This window comes from Filicampus tigris, chromosome 2 (assembly GCF_054856515.1).
Source record: "Filicampus tigris isolate MCC_2025a chromosome 2, RoL_Ftig_1.0, whole genome shotgun sequence".
NCBI lineage: Eukaryota > Metazoa > Chordata > Actinopteri > Syngnathiformes > Syngnathidae > Filicampus > Filicampus tigris.
The window spans coordinates 2,068,720-2,085,915 of NC_141218.1; the positions used below are offsets into that span (position 1 = coordinate 2,068,720).

A 17,196-nucleotide genomic window follows, 5' to 3' on the forward strand; every position below is an offset into this window, starting at 1 on the left:
CACAAGGTGGCCTTGGTTAACGCCAACTTCAAAAACATGTTGCCGAACAAAACACAGCAACAACAAAAATGCCAAAGCTCACTAAAACCAACGACGATTAGAGGGAAAATGTCCTTCCTTTCCGTCTTTGTCTATAATATCATACCTGAGCTTTCCGAGTTTATTTCTGATGTATTTATGTTTACTTTATGACAAAACACTTAGTGACTGTAGTATTACTACATGTAAAAAAAAAAAAAAAAACTAAAACTAATACAAACGCAAGTAGAACAAAGCATTCAAAAAAACTGCTCTAGAAAGGAATGAAAGCTAAATGAATTCCAAAAACAAAAGTCAAAATGAAATGAAAACGAATTAACTGATGTATGGCTAACTGCGCTGGCCTAAAATATTCACCCGTTCACTCGACAACATGTCGGATCGTAAGACTAGACAGCGTCATGACACCATTTATCTCTTGCATGTAAAAAATAAGGACACTTTGTGACGTTCTGAAAAGGCCGCTTAACTTCCGGCCCCTCGCATGCTAACTTTGCACGGGGGCAACGACGTGCCGCCAACAGCTTGTGGCCGATGCGAGTGGGGCAATGGCGCTATTCGCCAACCCACGCACGAGCGGACGGACTCGGCGCGGGACGCGACATGTCCTTACTATTCATCCATAAACCGGGCAAGATTCCCATTTTGCGACGTTGCTGTGACTGCAGCAGGAACAGGAACAGGGAGTTCCTGGACTGGCGTTTGGAACGCCAGTCGAAATAGATTTTATATTACGGTACATACAATTCAAACATGACATTTGACCTTGGAATATAAGTACACCTTTGTTCTTTTTTTTTTTTTTACGCCCTCTCGGTCCTGATAAACCTCTATGAGACGTAACATTTTTTGTAATTTTTATCTAGCCTTGAACAATACGGGGGGACAATTTGGGATTTTTTTTTTTTTTTGGGGGGGGGAAAATCAACTGAGGCCACTTTCCAGGTAGTCTAAATACTTTTCGACTTCTTCCTCATTGATATGCAAATGAAAACAAGTACGCAAAGTCACACACGCCATCTGAGGGGAAAAAAAATGATGACAATTACAGGAAGATGAAGCAGAGTTGTTGCGGTGACTAATGCAAAGATTAGTCCGATCCGAAGAGGGGAGATCTGCCATTTGCATATCCTCTAATCAGGCTGGCCGCGACCGCAACATCGTCTAATGATTCCCGAGGGGCCACGTAATCGTTGCGGGCAGCGCGGCAATCAACTTCCTTAATCCGCAGGTTCATTAACATAACTAAATTGCTCATTTGGATCCATTAATTAGCAGGAGCAGCGCGCCATGGAAACGCCCCCCCCCCCCCCCCCCCCAAAAAAAAAAAAGAAACACAGATGTTGGAGGAGGACAACACATGGGCCCACAAATCATCTCCAGTGCGCGCGTTCAGCTGTGCGATTTTTGGACGCAAAACCAAAAAGAATCAAGACAGTTGTTTCCCAGAAATTGTTTTCTCCTTAACATCGGAAAGGAGGACGCCAACGTCCCTTTTTGCTGCTGGCGATAGCTCGTTTCGTGCCGCGGCGTCTCGCGATCACCTTTTTGCACACTTGACATAGTTGCCGCGCTCGTCTTTCCCGCAGTTCCCGAAGGCGTTCCCCGCCGCGTTGACGTCTTCGAAACAGGCGTCGTGGGCCGGACGGGCGCCTGGAAAACACAGCGCGTCCAATTGTGTGACTTGGGTCAGGAATAGCAAAGTATGACGCAAACTACGCAAATCTTTTCCAGGTCATCTTACTCGACCCTCCAAAATACTGAAAAGAGCTTGCAGACATTGCTAAAGAGAAGAAGAAAAAAAAAAGAGCACCCAAAGTTAGCTCCGCCCCAACAGAGAAACTTGTCACTCACTTGAATGCAGAATACTTCATTGACGCCAATTGCGATCTAGACATGGCTTTGGAGCACTTGGAAAAGTGCTGCGTTATACGTCACCCAAATGGTGTGAAATCGCTACGCCAGCATCGTCAGCATACTTTGGGCTTATTTACGCCCAGTAAGGGTTGAGGAGTTGCGCCAGCACGTTGGGTCGACACTTGGATCCGACGCCAGGTCCAAAGTAGCCGCGTTGCTGAGCTCCAACCGGCTTATCAAGCCGAGCGGCTTCGGAAAAAACAACTTTTTGAGGATGAACTACCTTGTGGCATCTTTGAGGGGCGTTCAGAACCTGAGCTACTTAATTGCTTGTCGATGGCGCTAAAGCACTACTTTGCTATCAGACAGTAAAAAAAGCTTTGTGATCAAAAAAGCAGTTTTTTTTGTTGTTGTTTTTTTTCATGCTTACCGGCGCCCCAGAGCTGCAAGCACTGCTGCTGGTGGGTCAGGCACATGCCGTTGTAGCAGTAGGCCCGTCCAGACTGGCAGGCGGAGCCGTCCAGCAGGTAGACGTTGGCGGGGCAGTAAGGCCACGCCCCCGTGCAGTACTCGGGCAGGTCGCAGGCCCCGGCCGGGCCCCGGCACATGGTGCCCGCTCGCTTCAACTGCCGCGGCGAGAGCGGACACGCGTTGGGCAAAATTGAAAAAACATCACGTCACAAATGGCAATTCAATTTGGAGCTTAGCGTTTTGTCATTTCCGTCAAGTGAAAAGTTGAGCGAGCTCGTCTTTGCCGTGTCAGAATCGGACGAAAGCGATGAGAGCGGAGAGCGTTTGAAGGTGCGTGCGTGTGTGCGTGCGTGCACTACCTGACAAGCTTGGCAACACACTCCATGGGCACACTGCGCCCCTTCCTTCAGGGTGCAATTGTTGGCATTGCAACAGTCGTTGGTGCATTCCTGCAGGCAGGCAAACAAGAGGCAGCTGTTAGTCTTCCACCCGTTTGTGTCCACCTCGCTTCCCCTTTTGGACGCGTCCGAGCTGAATTCATCGCAAATGTCGTCAAACGTCCACGGGGTTGCTCATTTGTCGTTGGCGCTCTTCTCAATCACTGACCAGCGAGCAATTTGGTGTTTGGGAATGAGGCCTTTCACGGCTTGCTGCACTTCGGTGGCACAAATGAATTTGGTCATTTGAAGAAAAGTGGGGACGCTCTGCTATGGAAGCCCATTCTTGCCAGCCCCAAAAAAACAAAAAGAAATGAATGATTTTTTTGTTTTGTTTTGTTTTTACTGTCAGAAACCTATTCCCAGTAGTGATTTTTTTTTCAACTTTTACTGGCAGAAGCACGTTTCTGTCAGTAAAAAAAGTTTGTTTTGTTTTTTTTTTTCATTTGGGAAGACCTTTCTCGCCAGTAAACAAATAAATGTAAAAAAAAATAAATAAGTGACAGTCAGTCCTCAGAGTTTGAAGAAGGTCGACCCTGCCGCACTCAACGGGAATCTAAAAGTTGACTTTATGACGGGACTTGACAGAATGTGTTGAAATAACGCGACTGGTGCGTTTCAATCGCCATGAAGAGAAGAGCTGCCAACCGTGGCTTCTGCAGCTTTTTTTTTTTGGTCACTTTTCCGAAACATCGATGATGCGCCAAGTGCAAAAAAACAACAATGGAAACAGGCTTCTGACAGTAAAAAAAAAATCCAAATGAAGATGTTTTCTTTGATTTTCCTCTGCTATTGAAGTGTGCGAGTAAACATTTTTGACGGGAAAATACATTCAAACGTACTTGCAAATACATTTGAGGATAATTCTAGGCTAAATGCTAAAAGCTTTGCATTTTTCCCATCATGCCACAGGCTACTGACTTGTGCATGTGCATACCCCAAACATATAGGTATATTGAAGACCGAATGCTAAAAAAAACAAAAACAAAAAAAAAAACCCACCATTTTCAACACCGTGTGACGTTATGGCAAAAAAAAAATCCAAAGTTCTAATCCGAGCATGAGCAAGACAGTGGTCAGAGTGATCATCTCCTAGTGGAAAATGCGCTCCGGAAGGAAGGCTTCAACTGGAGACACTTTACAGCCTCAATTCTGCGGCCAGAAGATTCAGGAGGATGACAGACAAGTCAAAACTTGAGAAGAATGTTGGCGAGGAGCCAGGGCTGGGCGCTGAGTACAAAAATAATGACGCGGAGGTGCCACATGCTGCTGCCGTCGTGTCACGCGCTCACGCACGCACGCACGCAGCATCTCCAGTTGCCATGGCGCCCTCGGTCGAGCCGCTGCTCTGCTCCTCCAAACAAACATGAGAGTTGATTCAAGCGCGGGGGGTAGACGAGGGGGGGGGGGAGCGGCAAATGATCCCGGCGTGACGGAAAGGAGAGGACATTACGAGCGCCGACAACAACAGCAGCAGCAGCATGCGCTTGAGGGCGCAACCGACGTTTGGGAAAAACGTTTGGAACTGCACTTTTTTTTTTTTTTTTTTTTTAATTTCACTTTTACGGAAGAATCAGTACTTTATCAATGAGTACTTTTGTCAACGTCAAGCTTGTTGATTTTTGTCCATCAGCAAATGTGCAGCTGGTCATTTGCATGGCAAAAAAGGGCCTCGGAAGCCTCCGACGAATCAAGTCGAGTCGAGTCGCAGCCACCGGCGGCTGCCAGCCACCAATTTGCTCGGCCGCTCCAACAACAAACAAGGTTTGCTTAACCTTTGGGCTTGATGTTACGAGCGGCAAACATCTTGTCCACTTTGGACAAGCCCTGGCGGCATCCGTGCAAGCACGCGCGCACGCACGCACGCACGCACGCGGCGGCATGACTGATGAGGCCGCCCGCGTTTATAGGAGCAAAATGCAGCAAAAGAAAAGGCTTGTGTTTGTTCAAAAAGACATGGGGAAGAGGACCTTGGGAAAAATAATCATATTGTAAAGTGCAATCGCAATAGTGTGGGGGGGGGTCGCTATTAGACTACTTTTCAAAATTGTTCAGCCCTAATCTATGCCGCAATTACAAGACAGTATAAGTCTTTTTAGGGAGAGGCATCAAGTATTTGCAGATTTTTGGGGGTTGACTGGTTCTGATCCACAGATACCAGGGCTGGGCGATTTTGCTGGGAAATACAATCTCTGATTTTTTCACCAAAAATTCAATTCAAAATTCCCAATTTTTTTTTGAAGAAGAAAGTTTGTCTTTTATCACTACCACACACTTAAGTAAAAAATTCCCTTTCACAATAAAAGCCTTAAAAAAACAAAAAAAGCACTCAGTTTGATTCTTTTTAAAATCGCCCACACCAAAAAAAAAATGGAATTAATTCTAAACAATCGATATATGGCCCAGGCCTAAGAGACACACTTCTCAAAGTCTTGGTGAGACAAGTAGTAATGGGAAAATGAAGCTTCATGAAGCACTTGTGAACTTTATTTATTGATTTTTTAATTCCTCTAGATGGCGCTCTTGGTTAAAGGATACACGCTAATACAGTGGAAGTGTATTACATTTCCACAGCATCTTGAAACCAAGACTGCCACGGACAAGAGTCGACAAATATCACGAGTGCTTCGCGAAGCTTCATTTGCCCATCCCTAGAGACGAGTAAAACAGGAGGTCAAACGTGCTCACATCGGCTTGGCCACAGTCGCACTCCTCGCCGTCCTCCACGAAGCCGTTGCCGCACCTTTTCCCGCCCACCAGCTCCTTCATGTTGGGCATGTTGTAGAGACACATGCCGCCTCCCTTCTGGAAGTAGCTGTCCAGGTCACGCTTGCTGCACTGGCTGAACACCCTCGGGAAGGGATGCCTGCGGGCGAGCGGCGGACGGTCAATGGCGGCCGGCCTGGCCGGGGGGGTGGGGGGGGGGGTCGCTGGGGCCTTGGAGCTCACCCGGTGGCGGCGGCCATGACGCAGCCCCCCTGCTCGGCCGTGGCCTCCACGCAGCAGCCGTCGTGGTCGTGACTCATTCCGAAGTTGTGGCCGATCTCGTGGGCCATGGTGGCCGCCGCGCCGATCGGCAGCTCCGAGTGGTCCTGGACGGTCGCACAGGAGAAAAAGTCAACAAGGACAAAACCAAATCACATTTTGTGGGGGTTTGTTTTTGACCCCCCCACCCCGCAAACAACGGGATTGTTTTGTGCAAACAACCAAATTATGAGTCATAAAGGGGCCGTCCGTCAACTACTTGGCTCTATTTGACCTTTTTTTTGTTTTTGTAAAACAACCCAATTTTGGACTCATAACTGGGTTGCCTTTGCACAAAATGACCCAAATATAAGATTGTTGTGCAAAAAATTAAATTATTCCAAGTAGCGTTGGGTGCCCGTTGGACCCATAATTATTGTTATGATGATGATTAAGACTAGTTATTTGCGCCGCAACAGTTTTCAGGGTGTCGGGTGTGGTTTTCAGGTGTGGCCTGGTTTGGCACATACCACATTGATCCCTCCGGAGTTCTCCAGACTGCACATGCCCTCCAGCGGCGCCATCCCGATGGTTGTGCCCTTGAAGATCACGCCGCTGCGAGAGAAGTCAACATGGCTTAGGTGGCCCCTGGCCCCGCCTCCTCCCTCCCCGTTGCTTTCCAGACCTCAAGGCGGACGCGCATCCGATCGCTGGGACGCCACCCCGACAACCTCCAGCCACCCTCCCAACTTTGATGCTCATAAGTTTGAAATCAAGCTCGAGTTGACCCAAGTCAATTGCAGATGTCAACTCTTTCAATGTCAGCCAATTCCCCCCCCCCCCCCCGGAAAAAAAGAGAAGCTCTTGAGTGGCAGCCAATTCAGAGCATTCTGTCTGATCATTCAAGGCTCACAGAATATTGTGTTGGAGGTTAACACAGAAAATAGAAAAGAAAAGATGAGACTGTCTCTTTCATCACACTTTGATTTCTACCTAATTCCATTTTTTTTTTTTTTAATAAGCGGCAGTAAATCATGGGTTGGTTTCACCCATATCCGAACAGTCCTTTTCTTCCATAGAAGGCCAACAACAACAACAATGAAAATGTGCTTTGATGGTAAAAAATTGGAATGATCACAAATCGCCGGTGGAACAATTACACATTTGAGACGCTTTACAAACGATTTAGTAGTAGTAGTATTTAGTAGTGTGTGTGCGTGTGTGTGTGTGCGCGTGCATGCCGTGCACGTACGTGTGTGCACGTCCAATACGCCATTGCTTCTCCTCCTAAATGCAAATCATCTCCGTCATCTTTTGTGACGCCCTTTGTAGTAGATTTGACGTGATAAACAAGTTGATCAATCACAATCACATTTGCTCGGGCCCTGCATACACATTGTTGCGAGTCCGTCCGAGAGAGTTCCAATGCCGCCATCTGCTGGCCATAGTTCAAGTTTTTTCCCCCCCTTTACTTTCACAGCTAATGCCGAGACTTTTTTTTCCGCCTGCTTCCGCAAATGGTCGCAAACTCACTATTTGTTCATTGCTGTGTTTTAGTGAGAATTCAAACATCCAATCATTTCGAGAGAAAAAATAAAACGCCAAGTTGTCAGGCACTCCACTTCCAAAGGGGTTCGGTGTTTTGCGGCCGACCGATTTGCCGACAACAGGGTGTGTTTTTCAAAGCAACGACTGTCAATGTCTTCTTCCTGCCGGCTTCGAACGCAGCAGAAGCGCCGACTCTCCGCATGTTGCGACTTTGAGAACTCACGTGAGCAGCTGTGCGTTGTCGTGCTTCTTGCGCGACTTGAGCTTCTGCCTCCACTGCAGGAAGGACCAGAGGGTGGCGTTGGGCTCCTCGGTGACAATGCACTGGTCCCGCTCGGTCCACACCTCCAGGCCAATCAGAGGCACGCGGATGTTCAGGGCCCTGTAGAACTGAAAGGCGGGCCGGCGCCCGTCCGTCACTTCGCCGATCGCGTCGCAAGCGCGCGTCGTACCTTGTCCACGTAATTGGCGATCTCCATGATCCTCGTCTTGATTTTCTCATAATCTCGATTCTGTCGTTTGAACTGCGGCGGGGGAAAGACGGCCAAGCGTCAGCGGCAATCACGAGGTCCGAGCCTTTTGGCGCGCCTCCGTGTTACCCACCGCGTCCCGCTTCGGCGCTTTCGGCCTTACCCTTCATCGGAATGATACGAACTGCACGGGCCTCCGACTGCACTTTTGCACGGAAAGTCCGAATGAAAGCGGCGGGGGCCTGAAAGCGACGCCTGCGACGACAGAGTGCCTCACCCGTGGACTCCATTGCCCAGTCCGGACTTCCGCTTCCATTTCATGAAGTGCACAAATCTTTGCACCGCACCTTTTCCTGACCACCGAGTCACGTTACGACTGCGAGATTCATCCATTTTATCGATCAGGTTTGACTTTATTGCGAAATCCGCAACAGAGAGATCGGCCCGACGCGTCCGCCGGTGGGATCGCAATCGCCATTGACACGGTGCCCTTCCGCATGCTCGTCACCTTTTGAAACGAGGCCACGACGACACCCGACAATTGATCGAGACCTTCGCGAGGACATCTGCTCGGACCCTTGTTGGAGAACAACAAGTTAGCTGAACAACAGTGAATCGAATTGAAATCAACATCGCATTGCAGTCATTTGGGGGGATTCTTAAATCCCGACGGCTGCAATAAGAAAGCAACAACGGTTTCGTTTTGGTCGGTCGCTTGGTTTTATTTACTTTTTTTTTAGCCTCAGCCTAACCTGACCTAATTATCCATCCATTATCTGTGCCGCTTATACAGATGAATTTATGGCTTGTGGTTGTTAACCACACACGGGAAGAGGACCTTGAAAAAAAAAACAAAAAAAACCCATTGCATATTAAATGGCGGCATTGAAGGGAGAAAATGTGCTTCTTTTTCATAACGGTTGAGCTGAATATCCCGAGCGTTTTGTGAGTCAAAGAGCGCCAGGAGCTCGCGGATGCCATGATGTGCGAATTGAGCGTCGCTTACCAGCGTGTTGTCAGCCACAATGTAGAGCTCCATGTACTTGGTGGTGCCCCATGTGTTTCTTTTCACCTGCAATTACGGGGGATAAGAGACGGTTGAAGGATTTGATTGGGCAACGCCACCATATATATTTTTTTTTTAGATACAACAGCTCTAAGGCAACCACGGGCAGACGTCGAACAAGTAAGAAGTGACAAGGAGTAGTGGCCAGCCAGCCGGCCAGCCAGCCAGCAACAACTGCATCCGGGCAGCCAGCTGCAAGGAGTGGATTTCTTCAAGACGGATTCCAAACTATTTATTTATTTGTCATTTTTTCGAATCGCGATCATGGCGTCACAGCTGCTGGCCACATCCAAGGTTAGCCACAGGAGCCCTTTCGAAGTTTGCCGTGACGATGCAGCATTAGCAGAGCCACTTTCAAGCCGGCTTCATTTTCCTCCATGGTAGCTCACCCGGTCCAAAAATGTTGCTGTGTGTCATTCGCGTCTCAGCTATTAGGGAATGATTAAGCGACTGTTGTTTAAGCTAGGTTACTTGGGCTAGTATGCTAGCTAAGACCATTGATAAGCTTCATGTGATTTTGATAGTAGACAGTGAACAGGCACATCATTGAGTTTCGGCAATCGCTTATTTGGGGGGCAACCTCTCTTCGGTTGCAGTTTTTTGTGCTCAGGCCAAAGCTAGGAAATTATTCCTCTGGCGTCACCTTGGAGAGGTGCAGTTCAGCGTCAACTCGGTTATCGAGTTCCCGTTGAAGCGATACATGGAAATTAGGGCTGAACGATTACATTTAAATCGACATTGCAATGTTGTAGTTTTCAAATGGCTGAGGCAGCAATTTCAAATTGGTCGGCTTTACTTTATATAGATGTAAATTGGATTGATCTATGTATGTTTGTACATATCGACGCTGTCCTGTGAAAAACGGCTTACGTCATATTTTAAAAACGTTCTTATTTTTACGAGAATGGTGTTTCCGCCTTACAGACGTGAAAATTAAAAAAACGTCCATAATTGGACATAAGTGTTTTTCACAGGACAGCGACAATATGAAGGTATTTACATCTTTTTTTCCCGAATATGTTCTATGCAGGCCCACTAGTTGAAAGAAGGCATTCAGATAAATATTGCGTTCGCGGAATAAGAGTTGATCCACCCCTTTTGTCCATCCGAGGGGGCGGAAATTTTGTCACTTGCGTCGACTGAAAATGACATCACAGTTGATGAGGTAACCATCCAATCACGGCTCAGCTGTTTTCTGAAGCCGAGCCACGATTGGTTCATTTTCAAAATGGCCGCCCCCTCAGATGGACAAAAACGGCTGCATTTTGCTGCTTAACTCCTCTTCCACAAAGGCAATATTTATCGGAATGCCTTCTTTCAACTAATGGACCTGCATAGAACATAATCTGGGGAAAAAACATGTTTGCGTTGACTTCCTCTTTCCTCTTAAAATGTTTTTTTTTTTCAATTATGGTAATGCCCGTCTCCGTTTGAAGAGTTTTCTTGTCTTTTATCTTTGTGGTATCGATGGTCAATTACAAAATTCTTTTAGGGCGGCATCAATTACTCAGTCCCTCTATATCGCAGAATTCATCTGAAATGTATCTCCCGTGATAAACTGGGGGGGTTGACTGTAATTTCCCATTTGGAAAGAAGCAAACAAGCCAAAGCGGGGTCACTTTTTGAGTTCCAGACCGCCAGGGTGCTTAAATGGGAGCGAAAGAAATGGATGAGGCGCTTCAGCTAATGACGTGAAGAACCCTTTTCAAGTGATTGATGATGCGACTCAATTTGAAAGAAAATACACAAAGCATTCGAGACAAATGACGGCGCGCGAAGGTTAGCGAGTAGAAGTGGCGCTAGGCAAGCTACATTCAATGAATCTTCAAAATAGTTGGAGAGAGTTTCAGAAAAGAGTCGGCCCAGAAAAAGGGATTCCAAAGGCCAGCGCCGCGACGTTTCTTTCGACTTCCACTCACCCTTAAGTGATGCGGCGCGAGGAAGTTGGCGACGCGGTTGGCCAGCGCAAGGTGGTGGCCTTGGCCGCAGTCTCCGCCTTTCAACTGCAGCTGCTGCGCTGGCAGCAAGCGATGGCGGCGGGGAGGACCCGCGCTGGCCCCCGCCGGCTCCAGGTAGAAGGTGGTGTTGAAATCCAAAGAGATCAGGCCCCTGGGCAAAGGCAAGCGCCGGCGCCGGCAACCTCATTCAATCCTTTTTCAACTTCAGTTTTCAAACTGCGTCGCCTTAACTCATTCACTGCCATTGACCAATTGACTTCACAGTCCAGCCATTCGATCCCAGGAATTTATTTAGATTTTTTTCAAATGTTAGAGGCTCTGAAAAGGTCTGGCAGTGAACGAGTTCCAAGTGGCCTACAAAAATATGGAATAGACTGTGTCGGAATTCAACCTCTGCCTCGTTTTTTGCCAAACACTTAGGCCCGGTAGGCTACTGTATTGGAATGTTGGCGATAACGGTGGTACTAGGAGAACAAAGTTGAGTTTTCGGCGGTACTCTGTGTGAAAAGTAGGGCCGGGCCTGACACACACAGATTTTAGCAGGATAAAATTGCCATCACCGATTAATCGTCTGATTCATTTCAAGAATACAAAAACCAATCAAATGACACCCGGTTGTTTGGCCCTTTAATGCTTACAACAATAACCATATGAAGAACATTTGACTGTTTTTCCATATATACTGTCATTTTTTAACTTTACAACAAGAGAGAGAAAAAATTGCAAAAATCATCCTATTTATGCATTCAAATGCTCAAATCTTTGCCTTATCCGATAAATGGGTCGGGCCTTTTGTCAAAAGTTTGAGAACTACTGGCTTGAGAGGATCCAATGAGTCCTTTTCAAGGACCGATGTCTGTCGGGGTCGACAAGGATCTTCCGCAAAAGTCGCAAGAATCGCACAACTGTGCAGGGACATCAATCGCATCTCTTTTCCTTCTTGAAATATTAACCAGGGTCAAATTGGCCGAGCAGTTGGCGCGATGTTTTTTTTTTTCTTCTTTATAAATGTAATGACGCAAGAGTGTTTGCTTGCTGTGCCCACCTGACACCCGAGCACGTGCTGAGGGCCACCCAGGAATCCGCATGTCCTTTGACGTTGCCGTGATAGAAACAGTGATCCTGGACAAAACGACAACAAAAGGCCTGCGGTCACACACAAGTCGACGGGAGAACGCGCGCGCGCGCCTTTTGGGACTTTTTGCAGCGGTGCACCCGAATGTTCCACCGCATGGCGTTCAACAGCGCACTTTCATGGATTCGCTCCTTTTTTCAACCTTAACAAGTCGCCAATCGTTCTGAGCATCTTTTCATTTCCAGTACATCCTTTTAAAGAGCAAATTAACTTCATTCTCAACAACATTGGCATTGAAATGTAGAACAATAAAATAAAAAATAAAAAAATCTGAAGATAAAATTTCAACCCAAAAAAAGCCTCAGGGTGTGTTCACACAAATTCCACTGGCAAACAATCCCCTGTTGCAGGTGCTGGTTGCGAATGGCGCGATTGACTCGCGTGACAGGCGCCTTTACCAAAGAGCGGCAAACAGTGACGGGCGTCATGCTCGTTTGCTTCAAAAGTCAAGGGGACATTTTCCACTTTGACATTTGATCAAGCCCATCCATCATCGATACTGCTTCTCTTCACAAGGGTTGCGGGCATGCTGGAGCCTATCCCAGCTGTTTTCGGGCAGTAGGCGGGGGACACCCCGAATTGGTTGCCAGCCAATCGCAGGGCACACAGAGACAACCATCCGCACTCACAATCACACCTAGGGACAATTTTTTAGAGAGTCCAATCAACTTACCATGCATGTTTTTGGAATGTGGGAGGAAACCGGAGTACCCGGAGAAAAGCCACACAGGCAGGCACGGGGAGAACTTGCAAACTCCACACAGGGAGGCCGGGGCCGGGATCGAACCCGCGACCTCTGAACTGTGAGGCGCAAACATGCTGATGCGAATCCTCCTTTCGGCATAAAAGAAGCGCAGGGGTTGGTGATATCAAAAGCAGCCATCTTGGCCTTATTACCAGCTGCTCATGTGAAAAGGAGACTTTAACGCCACCAGGTTTAAATTATGCAAGCAGGTTGGATGATTTTTTTTTTTTTTTTTTAATTGTCAGTTCATCAGAGCGTGAAATGAGCTCTTTCATTCCGGCTCGGTTATAGCGAACATACAAATTAATTGTCAGCGAGGCTAGTGGTGGTGGTGGGGGGGGGGGGGTTCTGGGAGGGGGGGGCGAGGACGAAGGCCCCACCTACCAACAATTAACGACCGTCAGGGTGCGAGTGACTTGAATGCGGAGGCTCGTCACGTGTGCGCGGCTGCAAAAGCAGATGCATTTTTAACACGCGTGCTGTATTTCCTTTTGGAAAGAAAAACCCGGCAAGGCCCCATCCAATACGTGTCTCGTGGCCAAATCAGTTTCGTGTGGAAGGGAAAACAAAGTGGGGAATGTGGAATCTTGTGGCATGGCAGCAGAAGATCCTTTTTTGTCATTTTGGGAGCGGGTGAGCCACGAAGCGAGGCGGCCTCATCTTTTAAGCCGTGCCCAATGGGGAGTGACTTTGGCTCATGCAGTAGCTCCTGTTTTGGGGTATCCCAGCATGCACGTTGAACGGCAAGCGAACAAGCCGCGCTCGCACCGAAGTGGAGCAGCGGGAGCCAGCGTAAATCTTCTAGTAGGGAACTTAAACATAGTCGGGGAAAATAGAGTTCAGCATAATTCCTATTGAAAGTTTCCCATGCGCTTCAACATGCGTACGGTATTTTTGAGTGATTCTTCACCTACCACTAGAGGGAGCCTGCGTACACACACTTTGACAACGATTGGCCTATGCCACGTAACGTGGGCGGATCCTGGTGTCAGCACCTTGCGGATTGGCCATTTCAAAGGACGTGCGGGGGGGGGGGGCGACTTGACTTACCGTGTAGTTCCTCCCGCTCACGGTGAGCGGCCGCCCGTCGTCCGTGTAGTAGGTCTCGGTGAAGTCCCGACCCAAAAGCTCACTAGGAGAAAAGAAGACGTTGAGTCACGCACAGGCTGGACTTTGTCTCCGCGGGCAACGCGCTCGCTCTCGATCTCATCTGACGGCGGGACCGTCAAGGCGCCTCGTCGACGTCGTAGCGGCGTTTCCGAGGCCGCGTTGGGTCGGGCCGTGCCCGCCGGGATCGACGGCAAGACGGCGAATAGGAAATAGAGCAAGTCGCTGCCGTTTGAACGAACAGCTGCCGCGCCGTTGCCGGCGTCCGTGGCCACCAGCGCATTCTTTATCAATTTCAAGCCCCACATGCAGGGAGTTGAAAACCTTAGAAACACGCCAAACCTGATTTCCTCCCGGCCAACAATTCGCCAACAAGCTTACAATTCTACAACGACGGAAAGTCCGTTGTTCGCTTTTTGTACTTGGAGGACATTTTGGAGACTTCAAAGAGTTTCGTTGTACTTCTTTGGAGGATTTGAAAGATTTTAGTTGGCCCTTGAAGGATATTTTTTGAAACTGAAGAAATGTTTCTTTGCATGTGTAAAACATGCTGCCTTATTGTTGTTGTTTCTGAAGCAGGATGTACTGTATTTGTTTGATGGCTACATTTTTGTACACTTTTTTTGTTTGTGAATTGTTGGCGGGGAGTAAATCAGGCTTTGTGCGTTTGTGAGGATTTGGCATGATTTTTAACTGCGTAGCCGCCGCCCCCGCCGCCCACTATGCGGCACCTACTGGGGCTTTAATTAAAGTCAGACAAAAAAAAAAAATGGGCCGAAGAGGGCAAAATGAGGCGCAATTAAAGCGTTGTGCATTTCTGCGTGGAGCCAAAGGGGAAAATCGCATGCTGTCTTCCCATGGCAACATCAAATTGTTACTTGTTGTTGTTGCTGTGCATTGGAGCTTGACAGGAAAAAAAAAAAAAAAAAAAAAAATCATCACAGGCTGGCCTCTGGCAAAAAATAAATAAATAAATAAATAAATAAAAAAGGAGAGAAAGATACAAATCAATGCCTTGGTTATAGTTAATGTAATTACAAAGTATTGCCTGCTTCTCCAGTGGACATCTGGAAAAAGAGAGCAAGCATCTGCAACGAGCAAGCCATTACGCACGGCGGCCAATCCAACACGCAAGCGCTGCACGGCCTTGGATTGCCGCCACAAAATGAGTAGGAACAAAAAAAAGAGAAGGAAGCTGCGTCGCAAATGCTTGGTGATGATTTTGAAAGATTTTTTTTTTTGTTTTTTTTTTTGCACATTACAACATAAGACAAAGAAAATGATGTGCAAATGCGCACCCCCCCCAAAAAAAAGTCACGGAGAAATCTCCATAAATCTGTCATTTTTTCCCCCAAATTTTTTCTCTCCCTTTGTTGTAAAGTTCAACAAATACGAAAAGACAGCGTATTGGAAAACAGTCAAATGTTCTGCCTGTAATTCAGATCTTGATTGTTCTAAGCCCAAAAAGAAGTTATTTTGTTCATTAGATGTATTCTCTCTCTCTTTTTTTTTTAATCGCTTATTTATTTGGTTAGCAGAATTTTAGCCAGGCCCAGCTGGTATGCTTAAAGCGTAAAACGTCCCTTTCAGACCTTTCAAGGGCACGCATTAAGGAAAATGTATTTTGGAAATCTTTCTTTGAAATACAGCGGCTATAAAAAGTTTGCACACCCCACCCAGTTCAAATGCCAGTTTTGTGCTGTTTAAAATGAGACCGAAACGTTGCCCACCATGGATGAAACATAGAATCGGTACAATTCATTTTGGGGGGGGGGGGGACAACAACATCTTTTCAAAAAGTCAAAATAAACAACAGAGATGGTGGTTGCACAAGTGTGCACACCCTCAATTTGGTCTGTTCTTGTCAACTTTTTCCTCACGTTTCGCTTTGCGCCAAAACGGCAAGCGCCTTGACATGTCGCTAATGCTTTGATACTTCAAGCGCATCATGATTTGCTCCTTGTTCATGCGAGGCACATCGTTGGTCTTGTGCGCACACTTGCATTTGGGCCACGGGGGCAGATTTGCATGCAAAGTGTCCACCAAGCGAAGGAAACAAACACACAAAAAGGCTTCCAGACAAACAATTTGAGAGCTTAAGGAAATCAGAATAAAGAAAGAAAGAAAGACATAAGCGTCAGCCCGTCTCCGGCAGCCTGCACTTATTATCAGACAAAATGCTTCTGCGGAAGTCAGAACGCGAGCGAGCGAGCGGGCGGGCGAGGTGCCATTTGTAGCGGAAGTCAAGATATTGCAGACTTTGAAAGGGAGGCGTTGCCAGATCAGAGACGGCAAGCGGGACGGCGCGCGCGCGGCCCGTCCCGGCCAATCGCTTCGGCGCGGTGGCATCGCGAGCCGCGAGGCCCGCCCCCCCGCCTGCTCTTGAAGCCAGAACGGGAAGGTCTGAGAGGCGGGGGCATCAAGCCGGGCCCGCTTCCTGAGCTCGACAGGAAGCGGCAGGGCGGCTCATTCGGGGTGAGTCAACATCGGGCCGGCCGCGGCACCTGATGTCAGTCTTCAACCGACTCCTTCTGCCGCACACCACTTCCCCTTCACCACTTCCCGTCAAGTCTTTCGAGTACACTCCCACCTCCACTTGCACTTGACTTTTTCAGCCGAGCTGTTTCTTACCACTGCCAGTTCAAGTGATTGCAAAAGCAAACGCAATTACTCATTGCGGACTGAAACAAAGCTGCTTTTGGGTAAGTTTATGAAACCTATACTGCCCCCAAGTGGCCAAGGCAGGCACCATTTCCATCGGGCCAAATGGTGGGGATGGACCGATTATCGGCCGGGACGATTATCGGCACCGACGTTTGGCTTTTTTGATGAATATCGGCATCGGCCTTTTTTAAAATATTGCTGGCCGATCATAAATCAATTTGAAACTATGGAAATCAAAACAAAGATATGTGGAAGTTGAACATTTCTGTCATTTTGAAATGTTCATTTACTGTAGAAAACTACATGGAGCTATTGTTTAAGTTTTCATTGATCCTTTTTAAGACATGCTGACAACCCCGGCCGGGTGCTCCCTGAACATTTTGTTTGAATTTTATAATAGAGATGTATATTGCCAAAAAGTTTTTAAATCACCATTATGCAAAACTGAAACATTGTTCGCTAAATATGCTTAAAGACGTTAAAACAAAGTTAAGAGTACATTTTTCTTTCGATTTTGATGCCAATATTTTCCTTTTCACTGAAAACGAATATCGGCTCCAAATATCGGTTATCGGCCCCCTTGACGACTAATCATCGGTATCGGCCCCGAAAAAAAGCATACGGGTCTATCTCTAGCAGCCGGTGCACTGGATTCCGCGATGATGACGGTATGTTTTCAAAAACAAGCGACACTTTTTTTTTTTTTGTCGCTCGCGATCAGTGACAGTTGGACAG

At 47.4% G+C, this 17,196-nt stretch overlaps 1 protein-coding gene across 1 annotated transcript in view; it reads right to left on the reverse strand.

Moving 5' to 3' along the window:
• adam19a (ADAM metallopeptidase domain 19a) overlaps positions 1-17,196 on the reverse strand; it is a 43,196-nt gene that overhangs the window by 5,623 nt on the left and 20,377 nt on the right. The window contains exons 4-15 of the mRNA XM_086024033.1: positions 13,741-13,822; positions 11,856-11,932; positions 10,772-10,961; positions 8,793-8,858; positions 7,769-7,840; positions 7,540-7,706; positions 6,299-6,383; positions 5,754-5,896; positions 5,493-5,670; positions 2,727-2,816; positions 2,327-2,522; positions 1,584-1,692 (exon numbers count right to left, since the gene is read on the reverse strand). Of these exons, the coding sequence (XP_085880159.1) occupies positions 1,584-1,692; positions 2,327-2,522; positions 2,727-2,816; positions 5,493-5,670; positions 5,754-5,896; positions 6,299-6,383; positions 7,540-7,706; positions 7,769-7,840; positions 8,793-8,858; positions 10,772-10,961; positions 11,856-11,932; positions 13,741-13,822 (1,455 nt within the window). The remainder of the gene's footprint in view (positions 1-1,583; positions 1,693-2,326; positions 2,523-2,726; positions 2,817-5,492; positions 5,671-5,753; positions 5,897-6,298; positions 6,384-7,539; positions 7,707-7,768; positions 7,841-8,792; positions 8,859-10,771; positions 10,962-11,855; positions 11,933-13,740; positions 13,823-17,196) is intronic.